This window comes from Eutrigla gurnardus (assembly GCF_963514095.1).
Source record: "Eutrigla gurnardus genome assembly, chromosome: 23".
In the NCBI taxonomy this organism is placed as follows: Eukaryota; Metazoa; Chordata; class Actinopteri; order Perciformes; family Triglidae; genus Eutrigla; species Eutrigla gurnardus.
This window is the reverse complement of record NC_139934.1, coordinates 6,720,228-6,743,582: the sequence shown is the minus strand read 5'-3', so window position 1 is coordinate 6,743,582 and position 23,355 is coordinate 6,720,228. Positions and strand designations below refer to the sequence as shown.

The 23,355-nt window shown below is 47.9% G+C and overlaps 2 protein-coding genes across 2 annotated transcripts in view; one reads left to right on the top strand and one right to left on the bottom strand.

Moving 5' to 3' along the window:
* Window positions 1-23,355, bottom strand: part of pcxb (pyruvate carboxylase b) — a 206,361-nt gene that overhangs the window by 54,113 nt on the left and 128,893 nt on the right. The gene's annotated exons all lie outside the window — the stretch shown is intronic.
* Window positions 1,426-23,355, top strand: part of LOC311009354 (leucine-rich repeat and fibronectin type-III domain-containing protein 4) — a 30,748-nt gene continuing 8,818 nt past the window's right edge. Inside the window, exons 1-6 of the mRNA XM_084003472.1 lie at window positions 1,426-1,886; window positions 15,172-15,783; window positions 15,864-16,026; window positions 17,821-17,991; window positions 19,181-19,342; window positions 19,917-20,639. Of these exons, the coding sequence (XP_083859598.1) occupies window positions 15,198-15,783; window positions 15,864-16,026; window positions 17,821-17,991; window positions 19,181-19,342; window positions 19,917-20,639 (1,805 nt within the window). The 5' untranslated portion in view covers window positions 1,426-1,886; window positions 15,172-15,197. The remainder of the gene's footprint in view (window positions 1,887-15,171; window positions 15,784-15,863; window positions 16,027-17,820; window positions 17,992-19,180; window positions 19,343-19,916; window positions 20,640-23,355) is intronic.

The following is a 23,355-nucleotide window of genomic DNA, read 5'->3' as shown; positions in this document are numbered from 1 at the left end:
CAGCGCGAGATAGAGAGGGAGTGAGAGAGAGAGAGAGGCAGAGAGAGAGAGAGAGATGGGTGTTTTTCCACGGAGCTGAGATAGAGAGAGAGCCGCGGAGACAGGGAGATGTGACGGTTCCAGGAGTTGCGGTGGAATGATCCGGATAACAAGGTTAGTGATTCAACCTCTTCATCTAGCGGAGGGCAAAAATAAAAGAAAGATGGTTGAGGATGAAAGAAGCAGAAGAAGACCGTAAAATAAAAAAATGGATGAAAATAGCAAGTAGATGTATTGTGCTTTTGAAGTAGCAAAGTCAAGACGGGAGGAGGAGGAGGAGGAGGAGGAGGAGGTGCATGTATGGAGCTGCTGCAGGAACGAACACAAACACACAGCGGGGCACGCCGTCGGGCGAGATAATGAGACTGTCTTCTTAAAAGATGTCGGCTTTGGGAGTTTGATTGACAGCTCAGTGAGAGTGTGTGTGTCAGTGTGTGTGTGTGTGTTGGAGGAGGAGGGGGGTCAGACTTTTGGACTGTCTGACATTCATGGCGCTGATCAATAGCCCAGTTGTTTCATTAGACTGCGTGTGTGTGTGTGTGTGTGTGTGTGTGTGTGTGTGTGTGTGTGTGTGTGTGTGTGTGTGTGTGTGTGACTGGAAGAGAGAGCGAGAGAGGCATGCAGAGGCTGCTGTGTGCGCTTGCAGGAGAGTATCACTGCATGACTACTTAGTGGATGTGTGTGTGTGTGTGTGTTAAAGCATGTGTGAATGTGCTGCAAGTGTGTGTGTGAGAGAGAGAGAGAGAGAGAGAGAGAGAGAGAGAGAGAGAGAGAGAGAGAGAACAAGACAATGCACCCCGCTGAGACGTTAAAAAGGTCTCAGAACTATTGATTCTCTCTGACAGACAGGTGAGGAGGGGGGAGAAAAAAATACTAGGGGTGGCAAGGTGGGGAGGAAAGGGGGGGTGGATGTGGATATCTAAGGGGGGGGGGGCATTAATGGGACAGGTACAGTGCACACAGCAGTTCCTTCTCTCCTCACACCTCCTTTGCTTCTCCTCTTTTATTTTGTTGCAGGTTTCTAGCCGCCCCTCCCTCCCTCCAGCTTACTCCCAAACCACCCTCCTCTCCGCACCTCCCTCCAAGGTCATCAACGCACAACTAATTCAATGTAGGAGAACAAAAAGAGAAAAAAAACGCGGATCTACGCCGGTGATCTACCGCGACACGCCCTGGAAATCACTCCGGGGGGAAGCGAGGGGGTGAGAGAACGCAGGATGGGGGAGGATGAACGGCGTGGAGGGATGAAGCGATAGTGGGGGAGAGGAAGAGCCGGATGAACACAAACGAAGAGGTAGAGCTGTATGAGTGAGAGGGGAGGAATCAACAGAAAAAACGAGAGAAAGGGGGGGAGGAGGGGGAGGAGGAAGGGGGGGAGGAGGGAGGGGGGGTGACTCCAGGATCCCTATTCTCTGTCCACGAGGGAATCGCATCACAACGCCACAAATAGGATTTCAAGCAAAGTGGATTTCTTTCTCTTTTCTCAAAGCGAGGCCTCTATTTTGGGAATACGGCACCCATCGGGGATTTTCCAGGTTTTCGTCTTCCATCCACAGACGCCTAAGAGGATATCGTGGGATTTCTGCAACTTTTTTTATTTTTTATTTTTTATTCTGACACTGACCTACATCCAGCTGATGTGCGTGGGGGGCCGTGTGTCTGAAGAGTAAGACAAGGGTGTAAAGGCACAAACACACAACCCCCCGTCTCTCCTTTCACTGGCCCAACACGAGGAGAAACACCTGGAAATCTGTGCTAAACACTCTCTCTCACTAACACACACACACACACACACCTGGATAACATGTGGAGCTGATTCGGATTATAGAGCCGCACAGACGGAAAAGGTAACGTCCACGCACTTCTTTCAAAACACACACTCACACACACACACACACACCGTCGGCACATATTGGCAGTGAAAGGTGAACCTGTGTTTGCATGCTTAGCTCTCTTGTGCTGAATCATTTAGCACATCAATGCGGTGAACACCAGCACTCTCTGGACTGGGAACGCTCTGTTCTCACACACACACACACACACACACACACACACACACACACACACACACACACACACACACACACACACACACACACACACACACACACACACACACACACACACACTCTATAAATAGTGAACGGCTGAGCGTTCATGTCAACAAAAACATACAAGGCAAATGTCAGCACTGGAATCTCCCACATGGCTCTATGACTGTATGCTTTTCTAATCCTTCTGCACCTCCAAGTCCCCGTTTATTTTTATTCTGCTCTACAAACACCCTTCCCTTCTGAGAATCAGGCTTTCTCTCTCTTTCTGTGTGTGTGAGTGTGTGTGTGTGTGTGTGTGTGTGAGAGCCAGCTGTCCTGTATCAGATTACTCGTGAGGTGCGTTTGAGCTTGGCTTTCATCACCTCGCCTTTATGTAATCTCACCTGGCGTGTTGAGTGAGTGAGTGTGTGTGTGTGTGTGTGTGTGTGTGTGTGTGTGTGTGTGTGTGTGTGTGTGTGTGTGTGTGTGTGTGTGTGTGTGTGTGTGGATGCAGGGCTGAGAGCAGCACAGAATAGCTCTAACCGCCCTTCGTTTGAAGCTTTTTTTTTTGTATTTTTTTTTTGTATGTAAGCTGCGTCTGCGCACGCACACACACACACACACACACACACAGATTTGGCACACTGACACAGGAGATCAGACTGACTGAGTGGATATATGGGAGGATGAGAGGGCGACGAGAAAAGAAATGGAGACGGGGGAGGAGAGGGAGGGATGAAAACAGATGCAGGGGAGACGGGGGAGGGAGGGAGGGGAGCGATGGTCAGGGATGGCTGAGAGAGGTCAGATCAGAGGATTGCAGTGGGAAGGGGAAGCACTGATTTGACTTCTTGGGAGCGACGGGGGGAAAAAAGTGAGACAGTCAAACAGATTGGCAGGGAAAGTGATATGGTGAAGGGCTCATGGCGGCAGAGAAAGAGAGATAACGGCGGGATTTAGAGAGGGGGCGATGCTGTGATGGAAGAGATTTAGACGGAGCGTTTGAGAGACGATATTGTGAAAGAAAATAAAGGACTGAAGGGTTGATTGATTAAACGCTAAGCGAGATAAACAATTAGACTCTAGGAGGGGAGAGCGATGAGTGAGGAGATAATAAAAAGAAGGTGAGGAAGAGGCTGGGATGATGAATGGACGGCGGTTTAGCATAGGGAGATAAAAAACAAGAGTTAGACGAGGACGGAATAATTAGAAATGACAGATGGCCATCATTACACAGCCTTCCACTGTTGGCTACAATTAGTCTTACATGACCCCAAAAAGTTCCCCAGAAGATCACTAACACCAGTAATGAGCTATTTAGAGGAATAACTACAAGGGGAATATGGCGTACCATGGGGCTTTTCCACGTGCCAATTATGAAGCCCAACTTTGGAGGGGGGAGGGAAATTCTACCACAGAGGAACATTAATTGCCCCGGAAAGAGAATCAGCTTAAAAACAATACACCACGCATTGGAATAACTAAGACGGTGCTTAATACTTGCTCTGTTGATGGTTTTACAACTGTTTAGACTTCGAAGGGGCAGCTGTTTTTCTGAATAAATGATGGGGACCTTTTTAAAAACACAAAAAGAGGCCTTTGGAAATCAATCAAGCAAATCCTAATTCGATTATTTGATAGTCAAGCATAAATGTCGCCTGGTTCAAAAATAAAGATGGAACAAAACGTGCTCTAAATCATTCGTCGTCGACGCGGGTGTCTGTCATTCGGAGGTGGCGGCGGCGGCGAGGGAGCGGCGTGAACAGATGGGACGCTCACTGTTCGAGGTAGGAGCCTCGCCAACACGAGCAGACTGGCAATTGAATGAAACTAGATGACTAGAAAAAGGCAATGGAGCACTTATTGAAAAGGGAGTCAAAAAAAAATAAAAGACTGAAGGCCCTCCTCCTCCTTAGTTACCGTCGCTACACCTGCTCAGCTTGCTGTCGACATATGCGGTCGACAGTCAGCCAATTCGCCATCAGAATGCGTCATTTTTTTTGTTGATCCCAGACAAAAGCCGGCTCCTCGTTTCCAGCCGGCGAGCGCCAGGTTTGCAGTCTGAAACGACAACTGTCACCGACAGATTTTTATCAGCCGTTGCTAGCCAGCTAATTAAGCCGACGTTATCTGTCAGGGTTTGTTGGGGAAAAAAGGAAAATCTTGCAAAGAAAATGATCACACAAGACGCATAACTCACAGACTTAGCTCAGCTTACACACTTGGACCAGAGAATGACTGAGTTTGGCTTCTTTTGTTCCTATTTTCAGCATTTTTTAGCGTTACGAGAGGAAAAAAGGCGTCAGGATGTGGATGAAACTTTGGAAAACCATTCATTAAAGCTGCAGACCTGGGAAGTAACGCTGCTCACGTTAGATCAGACAAATATCATCCTTCCCTCGTGCTTCTTGTACTTCGGGTTTATGAGAAGATAAAAAAAGAAACCATCATCCAGCTCTCCAAATGTCGAGTGCTGCTCTCAATCCGGCTACATACAGAGAAGGGAAGGGAAAAAACACCCTACGGTTGCTAAGCTATGATTGGCCATGCTCGTCAGGGGGGGTAAAGCGATAAATATTAACGGGGAACAGATGTATGAAGTATTCCAACTACATCCCCATGTTATAGCTGCGAGACAAAGACAAGGAAAGGGCATCGGATGATTCACGATGGGTGCAGGATGTCACGCCTTTCCCATTCTACCGGCTTTCAATCAAGGGGAGGAGCGGGAGAGTTGAAACCCCCGAAACAAGGGAGACGTGGCACACGACGTCCAAATGGATGGAGGAAGGGATGACGGATGGTGGAGGAGGGGGTGAAAGGCTGGGGATAGGAGGCTGAGACATCAGATAGACAGGGGAGGTATGGAAGGATTGAGTGATGAAGAGGAGTAATTACCAGACTGCCTGCTTAGGCACATTAGAGAGTAAGGAAGAAGGAAACGCTGAGCGATGACACTCGGGAGGTGGATGATAAGAAGGTGTGGGGATAAGGGAGGACTAACAATGTCGGGAAAAGAAAAGTCCTAATAAAGCAGTGACGCGGCGAGGGATCGGGAGACGGGAGAGTGAACGGATCAAACCGTTAAGCGATTGAACGTCGAGTAATTAGACGGTTAGTAGTCAGACGTAGTGTGACAAAAGGACGGGGGTGGGGGGGGTGATAAAGGAATAGATGAAAGGAAGAAAGTGATGACAGGGCGGGGAGAGAGAGGGGAAGTTTGACGGAGTGACGGCGGTGGAAGCAACAAGCAGACGCCTAGTCGAGAATGAGGGGAAGATAGAGGGATGAAGGGATGAGTAATTAAACTGTTTACAGTCTGTTTAGGCACAGCAGGTGCCTGATGAGCAGAACAAACTGTAACCACGGCAACCGCTGGAGACAGACGGAGGGATGCTTTTTTTTTTTTTTCTTGTGGGAGGGAAGGGAGTTGTGGGAGAGGGAGGAGAAATGGGGGAGAGCCAAATGTGAAGGTGAAGGAGTAAAGAGGGAAGACAGATGGAGGTGGAGGCCTCGCAGTGAAGCCGGGACATATCTGTACAATATTATTCCATTCTCTTGGTTATGATACAAATCTATCAACCTACATTTGAATATGAGGTTGTTTTGTGATGTGTTCAGGGCCCATCAGTAAAAAACGCTCACAAATGGCGACCTAGCCGAGAAACCTGTTTGAAGGCCGCAGCGACGGATTAGCTTCATTATTAACTTCTCTGATTATTCTGAAAAAACAGCCCAAAGCAAACATATTTAGTTTCCATTTAAATAAAACTGAGAAAAGTCACAAATCCTGCCATGAGAGCCATTGGAAACAACAAATATTTGGCCAATTATAGACATTAAGACATCTTCCGATGAAACCTCAAATCGGCACCGACACCCGAAGCAACCGGCGCTGTAACTCCACACTCGCAGGTGTTTCACCGCCGCCCGACAGATGCGGCGGCTCGTAGCTGTTCTAGTGAATCACCGCCTGGAAGACGGCGTGGGTGACTGTCAGAAGAAACCCGGGCTCGTCTGCGACGCGTACAGCGCGAGTGTGACGGCGAAGCATCAGCAGCGCTCAGCGTTAGAATGTGAGCTGCAGTAATAAACAAACTCAAGGGGAGGGGGGGGGGGAGCGGCCTTCCCCCTGCAGGCAGCGCCGAGCTGCTTCGCCTTTATTAGTCGCACGTCAGGGAGGAGGAAAAAAAAAACCACTTTGTGGTGAGATGTGTGCAGTTTGTGATTCATTACGGCCTCTGTGATCAAACACGTCTGATACTAATAGACCTCAACCAAGTAATCATTAAAGAGAAAACCAGAGCCCACCCTGCATCCTCCATGTTTCATGGAGGGAGGAAGAAAACGCCAGAATGGCTTGACTTGATCAATACATTCAGAGGCCTTGTTGGCATGTTGTTACCCCCCGCCTTAGAAAGATAGAATGCTGAATCATCAAAACGCCACTCGCATATAAACAAAGAAACACGATGTCGCCATGGCGGCCAGTCAATCGATGCGGCGGGGGTTCTGATTGGGCGAGAGATGCTGAGTTGTGTCTCTATGTAAACACCAACAATCAAGATGGATTGAGAGACTGCTCCAGCGACGGAGGGAGGAAACGATCTCTATAAAAGGACAGAAATGTTAGAAAGAAAGGGAGAGGAAGGAGGAAGAGGAAAACTGCTTGCGCGTTATGTCCGGGGTGAGCGGCAGGTCACTTCTCTTCTCCCGTGTGTCATGCAAAAGCACATTTTGTGGGTGCAAGCAGAACCGTGCTTAAGGATTTCTCCGTGTGAGAGTTTGAGAGCCGGGAGGATTAGGAAGCGAAGGGCGTCGGAAACGCCGACGTACGATTGACGCAAATCCTGAAAGCATGAAAGTGCGTGAGAATGTTTAGCGAGACTGAACTCGTATTAGACGCTTGGTGCTCAGAGCGGTTTCGGGACAAGATCCCGGAGTCTAACAGGTGGGATTGACAGGAAGTCCGCGGCGGTTTCCTGTGAAGGGACTAGAGTAGTCCACATGACTAGAGCGGGGCTTTATCAGCCTTAAACCACACTACTGCGCAGTGTAATCAGATGCAACTGTGCCGTTGCCATCTGGAGCGGAGGAGCGTCGACACAGGGAGGTATCGAGCCGCCTCGCTGGCACCGGCATGACAAGCTCTCCCCACCAATGAAAAATGACTCCTCTCCAAGTAAAAGAGGTATAGCAGTGTAGCCTCTTTTTTTTCTTCTGCTGCTTTATGTCCCTCGTTTGCTCAGCTGTTCCCATTATTTCAGAAATGAAAGTGTGTTACAGAAGCAGATAATGCTGAGATCCACTTTTCAGTCTCTTTGGCATTCAAAGGCAAAAAAAAAGACAACAACCTTCCCCATCTGAGATGCTAAGAGCACCAGGCAGTGCCAGTACACTATACGTCTATAAATATCTACTCAAATACTGATTTCCAGCAGTAAGAGACGGGTAGAAAAGAGCACGTAAAGGCCACTCCTTAGTGCGACGGGAAACGATGAAATGCCAAAGAGAATCACTGCCACCTCCACTGTTTGCCAATTCAATTTAACTCCCGGAAAAATTTGATCCCCAAGCTGTGCGGTCGTGCGATATTTCCAAAAGGGAGGAAACAATGTTACCAAAAATATAAAACGTCAGCGAGGGCCGAGGAGATCGGCCGTAACAGATACGACGTCGGCACGGCAACAGAATGGCTAAGAGAGTTGTATTAGCAGCTAGATGGGATTTTGTAGAGCTGCTGATGCATGTTTCATAACCTTTTTTTTTTTATTGTTGCCCAGTAAAATATCAGAAATCAACCCATGACTGTGCAAAAAATAAGGGAAATTCAACAGAATTTCATTTGGCTGCAAATGAAAACACATCCTGAAGAGGTAAAATCGCACATATCGTGACTTTAAAAAGCTCTAAAAAATAGATAAATAAAGTATACTTTAAAAAAAAAGGATGACCTTGTGATTTATGATAATCTTTTTGATTGTTTTTCACACAAAAAAGAGATAAAAAACGATTTAATCTACTGATACAACTGTTTGAATTCCATTTTAAGAGTTTTAAGCATATTTTGAGGGTTATCTGGATAATATATATATATATTTTCAGGCATATCATCTCCTTCCATGCCGAGAGGAGATCCGGGCCCACTTCACAGTTCACCAACTCACAGCCTGCCTTAAATCGGAGGAGCAGCGTGTTAACTCAGGCGTTTCCTTGTACACATCAGAGGATGTTTGGCCTCAAAAACAGGCACACTTTCAAGGTTTCTTCACTTCTTAAACTTCCATTTTTCAACAAATCTTTCCACCTTTCTCATGTGTGCAAAGTAGAGTAGAGTGTGCAGCCTTTTTTAAAGCCCTCCCAGATACTATTTCAATGCTTTCACTCCAAATAGCACAGCAGCTCGCGCCTCGTTTGAAGTGTTGCCACGACAAAAGATTAGAGATACTTTTAAGAACCCCTTACTTAAGATAAGGTGCTGTAGTGAAAGGCACTCTTCTCAATTTCACTCAGCTCTCATGAAACGTCTCTGGACACAAGGAGCAAACAGTTTTTTCAGAAGCATAAAAAAACTACAGTTTCTACAGCTGAGAAATGTGTCAGCCAGAGGAAAACAAGCTCTTTATATAACCATTTAATTCTGATGCAGAGGTGGAACTTTCCCAAAAAAAGGTGTAAAAAAACGACAAAAAAACAACCAAAACAACATTTTAAAAATCTCACTGTGCAACGTCCCGGGAATAGAAACAATTATCAAAATCTTCAAAATAGGATTGATTCCAAAAGGCTTTATTCAGAGAGAATGGTGCGTACAGATGGGAACACTGTGCTCTCCATACAGACGCTTTCTTTTTCTCTCTTTAAAAAAAAACAACAACACAGAGGGTTGGGAGGAATTAGTTGAACAGAGGATTTCAGAAGAACTATTATTTCGGAGCCCCGCTGTGAGGAGAGACAGCAGTCCTCTTATTTTAAAGAGGACTACACTTCACTTCGTTTCTATGATTTTCCACTTCTCTTGATTCACTCCTACCATCTATCTCAGAGGGTTTTTTTCCCATCATACCCCTCTGCCTGTACTACCTATATGACTGGGAGAAATAAAACTGTATGGATTGAAAATGAACCACACGTCAAGCACTAAATGACATGTGGAGATTTCTTTTTTCATTTTTAGAGGCACACTAGGATTACATGCTAGCCGTGTCTGAGAGCTATTGATTTTTACCACATGACTTTTACAGCCAGTGACCCCAAACATGACGAATGAACAGCTTTATCTCTATAAATAGATATCTAGAATAAGTATATATAATAATACTTTCTGTCCTGATATTCTAGTATTGGCACTAATCTTCAAATGATACCTATTTAACAATAGTGCAAAAAATAACTGAATAAACTTCTTAAACCAATAATATTGTGAAATCCATCCATCACAATGTATTTTTAACCACATAAGAGTGTGGGTGGAGCCACGGTGCTCTGTTACTCCGTATCTATGCATTCAAAGCCCGCCCTTCTCCCCAGCCGTCCAATAATATGCAAAGGATTTGACTTCAAACTGGATTATAGCTGTACGCCACTCAAATATTACATTCCACAGGGGAAGACTAACAATACAACGGCTAACGGCGACTTTAAGACACTCTTACTGTTCATTTCTGACCTCTGATGAGCTTAATGTCCAAATCAAACATGTTCAGCCAAATCGCTACGATAACTCTTCAGCATAGTGTCACATGTCCCTCCCCTTCTTCCCTCCCCCCTTCTTCCATCGTCTTCCCGCCGCCATGGCGACGGCGCCTCACAAACTCACTTTTAACACAGCCCTCCCTTCCTCCCTAATCAAATCCACTCTTCCCTCGCTCATCCCTCTCTCTGACAGTGACGGATGGCGGCCTTCACCCGTTTATCGCCTTTACATATTTCTCTGCCCATCCGCTTAACGACACACACACACACCGACTCTTCATCCCTCTTCCTCCCTGTCTTCGTCAAAACTCCTACGCTTCCCTGGCTCTTTGCCCTCCCCCTTCCCCTCCACCATCTTGTGCCATCTCCTCCTCCATCTCTTAGGATTTAGCACGGTTAGCCTCCCGTACCCCTCATTTGTTGCCCCCGTTTCCACACCCAGCTGTCGTACCCCCTCTCTCCCCCTTTGTGCTCTCCACACTCTGGATGACTGAAGAGGGCCGAATACGACGGAGGCAAGACAGAGGAGTGATAGTATCAAAAGGATGAGTGGGCTTACAGTACACACGACTGCCGCAAGAAGAGGCTATGTGGGCGGGTTTTTTTTTTGTTTCTTGCCTAGAGAGAGAGAGAGAGAGAGAGAGAGTGTGTGTGTGTGTGTGTGTGTGTGTGTGTGTGTGTGTCGGCCTCCCTATAATTATGATTGTGTGGGAAGACTGTTTTGGTATGCTTGCAGTTGTTTCTGTATGCAAGTGCTCACCTAATATCAAGGGCCTGGATTAGAGTACGAGTGCATACTAGGAAGTCTTAGTGTGATTGAAAGAATCTGTGTGTGTGTGTGTGTGTGTGTGTGTGTGTGTGTTTGACATCAAACAGTACAGCCGAGCAGCACGTATTGATAGTCAAACGGCGTTTTCTCTCTGGAAACTTTCCCCGTTTGCGGCTGCCGTCCACATTTCGGACGTTAACTCCTCGGCGTCGCCTGGCAGCGTTTCTTTTTTTTGACTGCAGCCTCGCGTACCTATTTGCACTCCAATCAGATCCGTGGATTACTGCGCTTGTGATAAGTGGCTTTCGAGAGCTAATGCAAATCCCCTTGTTTAGAAACACTGCAACATTCCCTAAGTCGATTTTAAGTCGATTACAGGCTAATGGCTTTCGCGCGTGCCGGAGAGGATGCACAAACACGGACGTCAATATGCAGATTTGCAGAAATGTATACCGCACACGGTGTTTAGGGGACGTTTGAGAGGGCTTGACATTTATGGGGGAAGAGAATGAGACGTCTTAACAAAGACGCAGTAGAGCTTTTAATTCTGAAGCTTCGGTTCAGAAAGTTACGCAGGAAAATGTGAATTCGGCGTCGTGAATCCGCCCTCCGCCGCGGGCGTTTAAACAGAATCTTTTGGACATAAAGGTGAGGATCACACGTCTCCGAGTCGCGCTCCGACACTCGAGGTACACCGCTCCTTCCACGGGATGCTTTTAACTTCTCGCTCGAGCTCCTCTCCTCTCTGGAGGGTGGAGGGTTCACGCAGGGTAGAGATTTCCCAAAATAGGAAGGGAAGCAAAAAGAAAAACAACATGGAAAAACAAAGGCTAAGCAGTCGGGAACACTTGTACGGAAGATGTGCCAAAGAGCACATACATCTCGCCAGATGCACATAGATTTTTATGCGAAGGGATTTTCTCTCCCTCACAGCGGCACGGAGGCTTTTCCTTTAGGTTTCATCTGCTCTTTGTCTGATCTCTTTTCACGGCGTCTTTCTGTCCTCTCCTCCTCAGCGGATTGTCTCTCTATCATCCATCTTTCATCCACTGTCTTTATTCTTTCCCTCCTCCAAAAAAAAAACACAAAAAGAGGGCAGGCTTGATACCAAAATGTATTTTTTTGGCCTTATATCTGTCTCTTTGTGTGTGTGCTAAACATATACAGCAGGCGTGGATATTAACTGTTGGTAAACCCACACTATACTGCACCTGTATGCTAGATAAGACGTTATTGATACCCAGGGGGATTCTCAAGTGTTAGCAGAAGATACGGAAAACCAAAAGTTAAGATAAAACCAGAAAAACAGTGTTTGATCAACACTGAAAGCAGCAGGCTGTTAACAGTAATCCCATATGAAGGATTATCTAATATCTATCTATATATACTGTTAGTGTGAGGGTCACACTGAAAGATTCATAGAAAATAACCCAAACATCGGATGATCAAAGACAAAGCAGGGATGCCGACGTGTGACTTAACGTCGGCGGTGCTTTCATGTCCTTTAGGATGAGGGACACATCATTAAATTGGAGGGATAGGTACGTTTCTATCGGCTTGTTTCCAATTTAACTCCGACGTAAACATTCGCAGTAAGAGTCTGGCTTAGCTGAGGTAGGAACGTTGTCACTTTGTTAAAGAATCATTTCATGTTGTGGTATATCGGTGTCACATCCTCTCGAATATATTTGCATTTAAAAAACAAACTGATTAGCATTTTATTTCTCCACATTTTCAAACGTTTGCTCTGCTTTCCATTGGAAGCTGCTGTGCTGAGCCTCAGTATACAAACCCACCACTAACTAATAACACTACATACTTGTACAAATCAATGACTCGTGATGATTACGACCTTTAAATAAGAAAGAGGAGGAACACGATAGAAAGAGGGGCGAGAAGGAGAGAGCAAGAGGAGGAGTGTAAACGAGTTGGACAGGGCGCTATCCATCTCTCTGGGTCACATCGATCACCGAGTGGACGGATCGGTTACCCACTACGTGTGTGTGTGTGTGTGTGTGTGTGTGTGTGTGTGTGTGTGTGTGTGTGTGTGTCGGAGAGCTTCAGCACTGCACTGCTCTAGTTGCAAACGAGATCCGCTCCCTAATAGAAGAAAGGCAGGAAAGGGAAACGTAGAAGAACATCTCTGCGACGGGAAGAACACGGCAGAAGATGAAAGACAAACATGCATGTGGCACGTAGCATCGGTGTGTGTGTGTGTGTGTGCATATATGTGCGTCGTTTGCAACACTAGCAGAGGCAAGGAGACATGGAGGGCAGCACAGCAGAGTCAGCAAGCGATAGAGATGAGACAAAAAAGACGGGCGGAGGAGGAGGTGGAGGAGGGAAAAAAAAAGGTGGTGGGGTAGAGCTGTGACTGATAACATTGTCGTACTCAGGTTGCCTCAAGGGCAGACAAGACAGAGGGAGAGAAAGAAAGGGAGGGAATGAGACATAAAGGAGGAAGATGCGGAAATATACAGGAGGCGCCAGAGGCGGGTAAAGGGGTTATAAGACGGAAGGTGAGCAAAGGATGGAGAAGAAAAAAACAAGCAGAGAGATAAATGGTAGGGGAGGGACGGAGAAGAAACAAAGAGCGGTGCGTAGTAATAGAGTCGGAGGAGGGAGATGCTAAAGGTGCTCTCAAGGAGAACGAGGAGGTGGGATTAAAGAAGATGAGAGGAAGTTATTACAGGAGTGAGAAAGAGCAGGGTAAAGGTCAAAAGAGACACACGGTTGCGTTGAGCGTATTGACATTCAGCGAGCCGCGGGGGGAAAGGAAGCCGTCCGAGGGGCGAGCGTCAGCAAAGCCGGGGCTCGGGCGCCCTTCTCCTTCTGCAACAACGCCTGACGTCGGGGCTTTCGGGGCCCGCCGCGCCGAGTAGACACATTCCAGAGCCGCATTTCACTTTTTCCTAGAGCGTTTTTAAACATTTCAGTTTGCAGCCACCGGAGGAGTCGGATCCCAGCGTGGACCGCCCCGGGGACCGACTGTCCCTGCAGGCGTTCACGACTTCCCCCCCTCCTCCTCATCCTCACTCCGACTGTCTCCTGCTGCAAGCGATGACATGAGGAAATAACCCTCCCTGAGTTGGAGCGTGGGATGAAGTTATTCTTTCCGGTTCGGTTTGAAAAGGGTAACGATCGTTACGTCTCCTCGGAACGGCCACGCTCGAGTATTAAGACTCAAGCAGCGCCGTCTTCCGACACTTCCGTCAGCGCGGCCGATTAAAGGTCACATAAATGGGCCCAAACTTACCTTTCTGTCCGTCCTAGCAAATCAAACTGCGTTTCTCTCCTTAAGCTAATAGCCCATCGGTTTTATGTTCCGCCCAGAGATCCCGTCTCGGAAAAAGGAAAACGCACGACATTAAATTAAGTAATGATACCATTCATCGGAGCATAAAGTAATCCGTGAGTAATGGATTCCCTTCATCTAAGAGGGATACCGCTGATTTCCCACCTTCCCGTTGCTTTAACAGTGAAAACATAAAAATACATCATCGTTTTCAAGCACCTGCTTTTCTTTATCTTGACTGAAAAAATGGGACGTTTCTCGCTAGCGGAGCTCACACGTTGGAGGGAGACCAAAAATACTGCTGGAATCCCCCCATGCTTTGATATGGACACGCCTCCAATAAGCTAAGTTTGATATATAATTATATATTTTTTTTTTTAGCTCCTTGCAGAAAAGCTCGTAACCTAATGGAAAATATTGAGCCAGCAATTTGCGTGGACCTGTACAGTCAGCATGATGCACGGCCGTGTCTTGACACTACTCAAAGTATTAGGTTGCATGCATTATATATATCACTATATAATCAACGTGCTCTCCTCTCCACTGCACAACTTTCCCAGACTGCAGCCGCCTAAAAATATGCCCTCCTTCCTCTCTCTGATGATGCCGGTGTCTACCCCCCCCCCCCCCCCCCCCAAATCTGACTCACCGTCTCCTCTCCCCCTAGTCACCGCGGCTGTAACTGCTATCAACACTCCCTGTCACTCTCTCTCCGTAGCCAGGCTGCAGTTACTATGACAACCGTTATGCATGCCAATCAGCGGCAGTGACTCATCGTTATACCTTAGTCGTATTAAGGGATGTTTTCCCCTGCGTGTCTGGGATGACACAGGACCCCGGCGTGTGTGTGTGTGTGTGTGTGTGTGTGTGTGTGTTCTACATTGTGCCCGACCGGTGGAATGGGGGCTGACAAACCGCTGACCCAATTTGGGTGCTCTGACCCGCGGTCTTAAGAAAGGGTCCGATGATGTAACACCCGCCTAATCCGCTCTTACGGGTTTCTAGGTAACTGTTACTATGGGGACCGGCAGTCCTTTTTGGCGTGTTGTTGCTAAGCGATGAGGAGATGCCCCGGGACTGTGTTTTTTGTTGCACGGGGTGTCTCGCCGCTCCTCAAATATGGATTCTTTTGTGTTACCAAGCTCCGAGTGGGCATTAGTGGAGAGTGGTGCTCGTAGGAGAGGAGGCCTGAGCCCACACGAGTGTGTAGAACAGACTCTTGTTCCAGCTCCGTCTAGTCAACGGGGGAGGAAGACGGGAAAGCAGAAACACACTTCAGACATTATGGAACAATATCTGACCCAGGAAGGAGTCCTAACTGCATCTCCCTTTTGTTTCAGGTCTGTGGATCGCCAGGCGTTCTACCATGCCTGTCCCCCCATTCTTCAATCCCCGCAGACAGAACCACCTGCCCCACGCACATCTCCACCCCGACCAAAGGGCAGAGCGCTCCGCCTCCCCCTCCCTCTTCCCTCCATCCCCCCTCTCGCTCTCTCTCCTCCCCCCTCTCCTCGTCTCATCGCTGCCCGCCGCATCCCGTCTCGTCCACTGCGCGTGCCCCCGGGCCACGAAGAGGACCCTCCCGGAGGCCGCCCCGTTCCCGGCGTTCCACTGGCTGACGCTGGTCACATGCTGCCTGCTGCCGTCTCTGATTGGCGCGGGGGAGACGTGGGGCGTGGTCTCCGCCTGTCCCTTCCACTGCGTGTGCCGGAACCTGTCGGAGTCGCTGAGCACGCTCTGCGCCGACAAGGGCCTCCTGTTCGTGCCGCCGCACGTCGACCGCCGCACGGTGGAGCTGCGGCTGGCCGACAACTTCATCACGGAGGTCAGCGGGCTCGACTTCGTCAACATGAGCGGATTGGTCGACCTGACCCTGTCCAGGAACACCATCCACCTGATCCGACCAATGACCTTCGGCGACCTGGAGAGTCTTCGCTCGCTGCATCTGGATGGTGAGTCACACTGTTAATCTAAGACGAATCTGCTGGCTGAAACTGAATCCCACAACCTCTAATTACTCCTTTTTGTCTAGGTAATCGCTTGACAACCCTCGGGCCAAGGGACCTCACAGGTTTGGTCAATCTGCAGCATCTGATCGTCAACAACAACCAGCTGGTCAAAGTCTCCGTGCAGGCCTTTGACGACTTCTTGCAGACGCTGGAAGACCTCGACATGTCCTACAATAACCTCAGGAAGTAAGCTTTGCCTTTTTTTGCCTCCGTGTTGTGCATTCGCCCACGCGATTCACTCCGTTCTGCTTTATTAAGTAGCAACACTGTAATGCTCCGGTCAGGTGGCGGTCTCAAGCGTGCTCAGCTCAGCTGCCAACACTTTCCGAGGCGGAGCGAAAACTGTGCATCAGCAAACACAATGAAGGGGAACCGGCTCAAACGGCGGAGGCTGGGAGGAGGGGACTAAAAGCTCAGGAAGTTGAAAGCGAATCAATTTTGATGAGGTCCTTATTTCCTTTGACTTCGATTTTGTGAAGATTTGATGAGCTCTGTTCTCCGTGCATTGCTGTAGCGATTCTATACCGTCCCACTCATCCATATCTAGGAGAATGGAGACGGCGTTTGATGGTACTCTATATCAAACGTCTATTCTCCTCTTCGCATTCACCCACGGCGTTGATGAATTCGTCAGCTTGAAGCCGTCACTTGTGATTAAGTCCTTTCATTTGTCTCCTCTTCAGGACCTCTCTGGCCTCCACCAGGCCACGAGAGAAGCATAAAGAGTTTTAACGAGGAATACATTAGGAGTCTTTCTTATCGAGGCTACAAAACCTGGAAACGGATCGTGTCAGATGAAAACTCCTTTTTTTAGACCGGTGGACGAGTTTCCACCTGCGTCATCTAATTGGAAAGGGACCGTTACGGACGGCTTGGTGTCTCCTGCAGCTAAGACGGGGTGTTAGCAGCGTTTTACGGAGCCACTCTGGAACCTGGCGGAGCTCATGTGGTTACCTTTCTGGGTCACTGGCGTTGAGCAATGCAGCGAGGAGGGCAATGGCAACTATAGTCTCATTAAAAACAACAACAAAAAAAAAGAAATGCCTTGGTTTTAAGACAATAATTGGTTTATCATTGCAGGTTTTCTGACATGCTATGTTTAAATATGCAAATGAGGCTAATAGGAAGCCGGCTTCTGTTGCCAAAGTAGTAAAATAAACACCTAACTGTTTGTTTTGGATGCTTGTTTGTTAGAAAACGTGTTGTGGAAGACAAATAGCCCAACATTTCAAAATTGACCAGTGCATGAAAAACAATGTTTTTGCCCGAGGTGTCTCCTCTTAACAACAAAATAGTGTTCATGGGCAATAACTTTGCCATATCAAAGAGCAACACTATGCCGTTTTATTCCTCTGCCTCTCTAAACTCCACTAACGTGATGGAACAAATCATTCAGCTCCTCCTTACGGCCTATTGTCCAGAGACAATACACTTTATGGACAAAGACAGTGGCCATCTGCTGTTTGTTGTAGTCGTCAATAATGTTAACGCATCATCTCCCGTTGACGTGATTAAACTAATTAAATCCTTTAATTTCCTTTACACAAAGCGCTGTATTCTCCCCAAATGAGCTTTGAAACCAACCTGTTGCATATCGAGTGGTAGCCGGCTTCTCTCGGCGCCGAGAGTGTTTATCAGATAACTGGAAGCAAATGTGTACTCTGCCAAACACTAAGGAAGAAGGCAAACGCCGGTGAAATCAACAAAGTGGGCACACGGAGATGAAGCGGCTGTGACCTCCGCAGATAAACGTGGCGCTTCGCATTCATCGGTGAATGTCTGCACAGAAGCAACACGGAGACGACGGCATTCACAGATGGGACTGTAACTCAGAGAAAGCTAGAGAGGGATTGAGATGGAAAATGAGCATCTGTCGTCGGAGTCACCATTAGTCTTTGTTACTCTGCAGAAGACTTTAAGAGTAAACTTAAAGCAGCACAGTCATTTTATCTCTAAATATCCTCTGTTCCACGTCTACAGGGTACCGTGGGAGTCCATTCAGAACATGGCCAGCCTGCACACGCTCAACCTGGACCACAACCTCATAGACCACATAGCAGAGGGAGTCTTTGGAGAGCTCTACAAGCTGGCGAGGCTGGACATGACCTCCAACAGGCTCCGGACGCTGCCTCCCGACCCCCTGTTTGCAAGGTAGCTATTAAGCTTCTTCAATTATGTTTCATATAAGACTCAGAATAAAGATTTTGTTACATTTTCTGAGGAATCAAACGTGTTTATATAAAAAGGCGGCAGTGGCAAGGAAAGCCACAGGGGCAACTTGCCTCAAGGTAACTAAATAAGGCCCTTTGGTGGCCATTTACTGGCTCATTGTGCTGTACCTTTGTCAACACCGGTGATGGATTGATGGAAGTAGCCAGAGAGGCTAAGAAATTCCTCAGTTGAGGTGCCAACTCAGCTCGAGCTCACCGAGACATAACAACCTCGCTATCCAGCTGTGAAACGGCTCCAGTACGACTGAGATGTAAAGCAAATTGCTGAGGGTTGTTCAGCGTTGCCTCCCACAGTAATTGCCGAGTGAATATGTTGACGAATGTGAAGACCAGAACTGCGTCATAAAATACTTTTTTCCCTCACAAACCGGGCCAATAAGGTCAAATTATCACTTCAATTATACTTCCATCCTCTTGTGTTTTTATATTTTTTGTTTTTTTTATTTCACACAGCCCGATGCGTTCAAATTTAAATTCAGGGCTGATTGCTTCCAAAAGCAGCTCCTTAAGTGTGCCATTCTTCAGTTTAGATTGCTTTCTTCGTCTCTCTCCATCTTGTTTTTTCATTACACTTCACGCTGATTGTGCTGCGGAGAGCCTTTACAAAACACAGCCATTTAAATTTACACACCTGTGCTTTTCTTGTCGGTGTGCGGCCGCCGAAACCGGGTAGCCGGTCTCCCCAACGCCGCTTTTTATACGCGTAAATATCCTTATCAAGGAAAAAGATACAGGTGTTCATCCTATTGTACCGTGACACCTTTAAGAATAGGCTTAACAGACTTGATATTTGCAAATTACACCATTTGAAATGTGCACAGGCCAGCTGCAAGGAGCTTATAACAGCACTACTGCTTAGTATTGCTCCTGGGGAGGTTTGGATCGCCTGTTGTGGACCATTTTCAAAATTACACTCATTGTTTGCTAAGACCTCACTTACCAGCAAATGTATTCCTGTTCCTCTAAACTCTTACTTCCTTAACGATTTAATAGCATTAAAAGAAGCTGCAATTTTACAAATCATGGGGGAAAAAAAGAAGCTAAGAGGGGAGGGATTTGGATTTTTTGGGCGCAAACTGATTGACAACCCTTTCTCCTGTCATCTCCAGGTCCCAGACGGGTGCAATAAGTCCCACCCCCTACAACGCCATCATAAGCCTAAACTTTGGCGGGAACCCGCTGCATTGCAACTGCGAGCTGCTGTGGTTGCGGCGGCTCATCCGCGGGGACGACATGGAGACGTGTGCCACGCCCCCTCACCTGGCTGCAAGGTAAACTGTCTAACTATCCGTCACACATGAGTGTGATCGGTCTCAAGGCCGATCCGCCTTACAAGCCTCCTCCCTTTGTTTTCACCACACATCCTCACATTTTAACGATAGCTTAATTGGCTCATCACAATAACACTGGAGGAAGACTTTAGGCCTTTAAAAGGACTGAGCTTCCAAACAACGGCGTTCTGACGCCACACACTCTCCCTTCATGCATCACTCTGCTGAATTACCAGCCTCGTCCCGACAGTACGGAGGGAAAACAAAGGATCGAGGAGGAAAATGAGCAGCTGTTGTCGTCGTCTGTCATCGCTGTCAACATTAATCACCCTTTGCTCGGTGTTCTCTTCTGCGGAGTAGCACGGGAATTTGTCCAGGCTGTTGCTTGCGTTGCTGAACTTTACCCTTAAATTGATAGACAAGAGCACATGGATCTTCAGCTTAATGTGGCGCATTAATCTGCCCGAACCAACCTCGGAGGGATAGGAGAAGACAAATTACTGTACTTAGCCAAAAAAAGGTGATTCTGCTCTCTTTCTCTGTCTCATTGGCTTCATCCCTCTTTGTCTCTCAGATATTTCTGGTCGATCCCCGAGGAGGAGTTCACCTGCGAGCCGCCTCTCATCACCCGCCACACTCACAAGCTGTGGGTGCTGGAGGGCCAGCGGGCGACGCTGAAATGCCGCTCCATCGGCGACCCTGAGCCGGTGGTCCACTGGGTTTCGCCAGATGACCGCATCGTTGCCAATTCGTCCCGGACCAGCTCCTTCAGCAACGGGACCTTGGACGTCTTGGTAACGGTCGCCCGGGACGACGGGGCGTACACGTGTATTGCAATAAACGCGGCGGGCGAGGCGACCGCCACTGTGGACCTGAAAATAATCCCGCTGCCTCACCGGGGAGGAGCGGGCGGGAACGCGGGGAATAACAACGGCAAAAACAACAGGAACGCGACCAATGGGATTTTACGGACCGATCCGGGCTCCTCCGATATCAGCACGGGGAAAAACGGAGGGATTAACAATGGCGGGGGGCGCGGAGGAGAGGCGGAGGACGGGAGGAGAGGAGGCGAGGATGGCGAGGACGGCAGCAGGGCCTCGGAAGGGGAGGCGGCCGACGGAGGGAGCATGGAGGAGGACACCGGGGACGAGGAGGAAGCGAGGATGGTGGGAGTACAAAGCGTTACGTCGACCTCGGCTCAGGTCCGCTGGGATTTGGGGAGTTTGTCCGCGGCTTACGTCGTCTGGATGTATCAGATACAGTACAACTGCACCGTCGACGAGACCCTCATCTACAGGTCAGTCCAACACACACTCACGCCGAGATACACCGCCAGCAGCATCATCTTCCCCATGTCATCTTTCTTTCCTGCCTCGAAAAAGGTGGATATCCTGTTTCAACGCAAAAAAATCCTCCTTAAATATTTATCCATTACAGCGAGTGAGACTTCAGTCGTGCAGCTGTTCACCTTGTACATGGACGGGCGGATCGCTCAAGGGAAGGATGAATGGGGAGACAGATGAAGGGATGGAGGGGCGAAGGGACTTAATAATTTATCTCCATCTCTGTGTGGCACCAAAACCCAACAGGTGGATCGCCGGTGCACATGGGAGGACGGGTGGATGAACACCGCGGGGGAGGTGGAGGGGATTTTAAGGGAGGGCGCCCTGGAACATGAATCTAGAGAGAAGTAAACAGCGTTTGCCTCTGAAAAACTAGCTCACACAGCGAAGGAACTCGTAACCGGAATGTGACTTTTAACTTGAAGCGTTCAAACCTTAAGTAAACGATGTCACGTCGCATTTAGAAAGGAGATCTCTTCACACTCCGCTGTCCGTGTTTACACACCGCAGCTCTGAGGAAGACGAGCGATGAAACATTTATGAAGACCAGATTGGAGGTAAAGGGCTGCGATGCTGCTGTTGTTAGTACAAATTATTCAGGAGGCCGAAGTTTAGGTTGGATGTTTGGGGGGTTGAATTAAAAAAAAAAACACACACAAACCGCGATGTGAAAGCGAATTTGCAAAGCTGCCAATCTTCCCTCGCTGTTTCTATGCGTTGTTGTGAGCCAATTAGTATAACAGGATCTGTGGCAAAAAAGACTGTAGACGCTCTAACAGCCAAAAATAGCCGGAGGAGGAAGAGTTTTCTGGTGAGCAAACCTTTCCCATTTACGTAACAAATGATGGATAACAAGTTTGCAACTTTCTGCGCCGCAAGAGACAGGAAGTCTGAAGGAAGGCGAGACGCAAATGAGTCCGAGATCGATGGATTCAAAATTAGAGTTTTGGCTTTCAAAATAAAAGCGTGGCTCTGAGTTTTAGCTGCTTGGTGTGTATAATTCTACCACACTGTGCATTTATTCAACCGGCATGAATCCAAAGTTTACTGCCTGTTATTTACCAGCACAGACTGATGAAACATTCATGTGTTGGGTTGTTTCTACAGCCAGACAGTGAAACAGTAGCGGCAAGAGGGAATAAGAGAAGCAGAGGGGAGGGGAGGGCCTGCCACCGTGGCATTATCTGTGTGTTTTTCACTCTGCAGTATTGGCAGGATCCAAATGTGGTTTCCCCTCTGATAGAATGGTATTAAGCTGTAAGTGGTGTTGAGGAGGGGTTGAAGGGAGATCGCCCAATGACAGGGGAAAGGGGACAGGTAGAAGGAAATATGATTCAAAATATGATAAAATGTGTTCAGGTATAATCTAAAGGATTGTGGGAAAGCAAGGAAGATAGGATGGAGGGGGGGAAAAGATGGATGGGGAGGTAAAACTAATAGTTTGAGTGATGGATAGAGCACCTGGAGGTAGGAAGGGGTAGATTTAAAGACGGGAAAGAGGCCTGGGAGATTTCAGGAAGAGGAGGGGAAAAGGGATAAAGGGAGGAAGGGGGGAAGACCAAATCACCTTGGGAGAAATCGAGTGGAAAGAAGGATGGGTGGAATGAGAGACAATGACAGACAATAAGGGGGAGAAGAGAGAGAAGAGTGGGTTCAAATCAACCTCAAGGAAAACGCAATGAAGCAAAGGGTGGCGAGAGGGAGGGGAAGTATTTAAATCAATCACCGGAGTGGAGTTAGAGGGAAAATGAAAACGCACCTGGGTGTGGAAATAAAGGAGGAAAGAGAGGAGCGACGTCGCTACAGGGGAGGAAGCCCACAGGACTTTGGAGATAAGAGCAAGAACAAACAAACGCAAAGGAATTATCTCCCAAAAGGAGGAGGAAGAGGAGGTGTCGAACGTGAAATGATCAAAACAGACAAGTGCAGATTCCGTACACTCCCGTGACACATTTGTGGCAATTACCCACGGAGAACTAATTACACGATTGGATTGAATGAGCTGAATGAGCTGAATGAGATCTTAGCCCCCTCGTTGATCAGCTGCATTAATTCCTCCACTGGAAAACACTCTAATATTAGGAGAGACGTCTAGTAAAGTAAAGGTGTCTCATTGCGGAAATAACAACTTGGACCGATTTGCAAGAAAGAAAAAAAAAAGTAGATGAATGCAGTCGTGGATTTGCTCTCATTTGTACAGCTGTTTATAATGTTACTCCAAATCCCCGTCGTCCCGAGTTGAATAGCGCGCTCGCGAGTACAAGTCAACAGGCGTTTTTTAAAAGGGGATAAAAGGAGCGGCGTCGGTAGAGGTGAGGGCTCAGCTGTGCAGCTCGAGACGAGAAAACGCCGATAGAAGCGGAAACCCGCAGAGGAGATAAGCGAAGAGAGAGAGCGAGCAAAGGCAACCGAAATGAGGGCGAAGGGAGGGGAGTTAGCGATCCGAAGTTTGACGAAACCCTAAACAAATCACAAACCGCCAAACAAAACAGAGGGAAGGGATAACTGTCTCTAAGGAGAGACGGGGCAGCGGCGATCTGGAAAGGTGGAATTGAGATATCAGCCGAACTGGAACTCGAGGAGAGAGGGAGGTTGAAAGAGGAGACGGGAAGTCTGAGGGCTTGGAGGGAGGAAGCAATGGAGATCGGTCTCGGAGGAGAGATAAAAAGG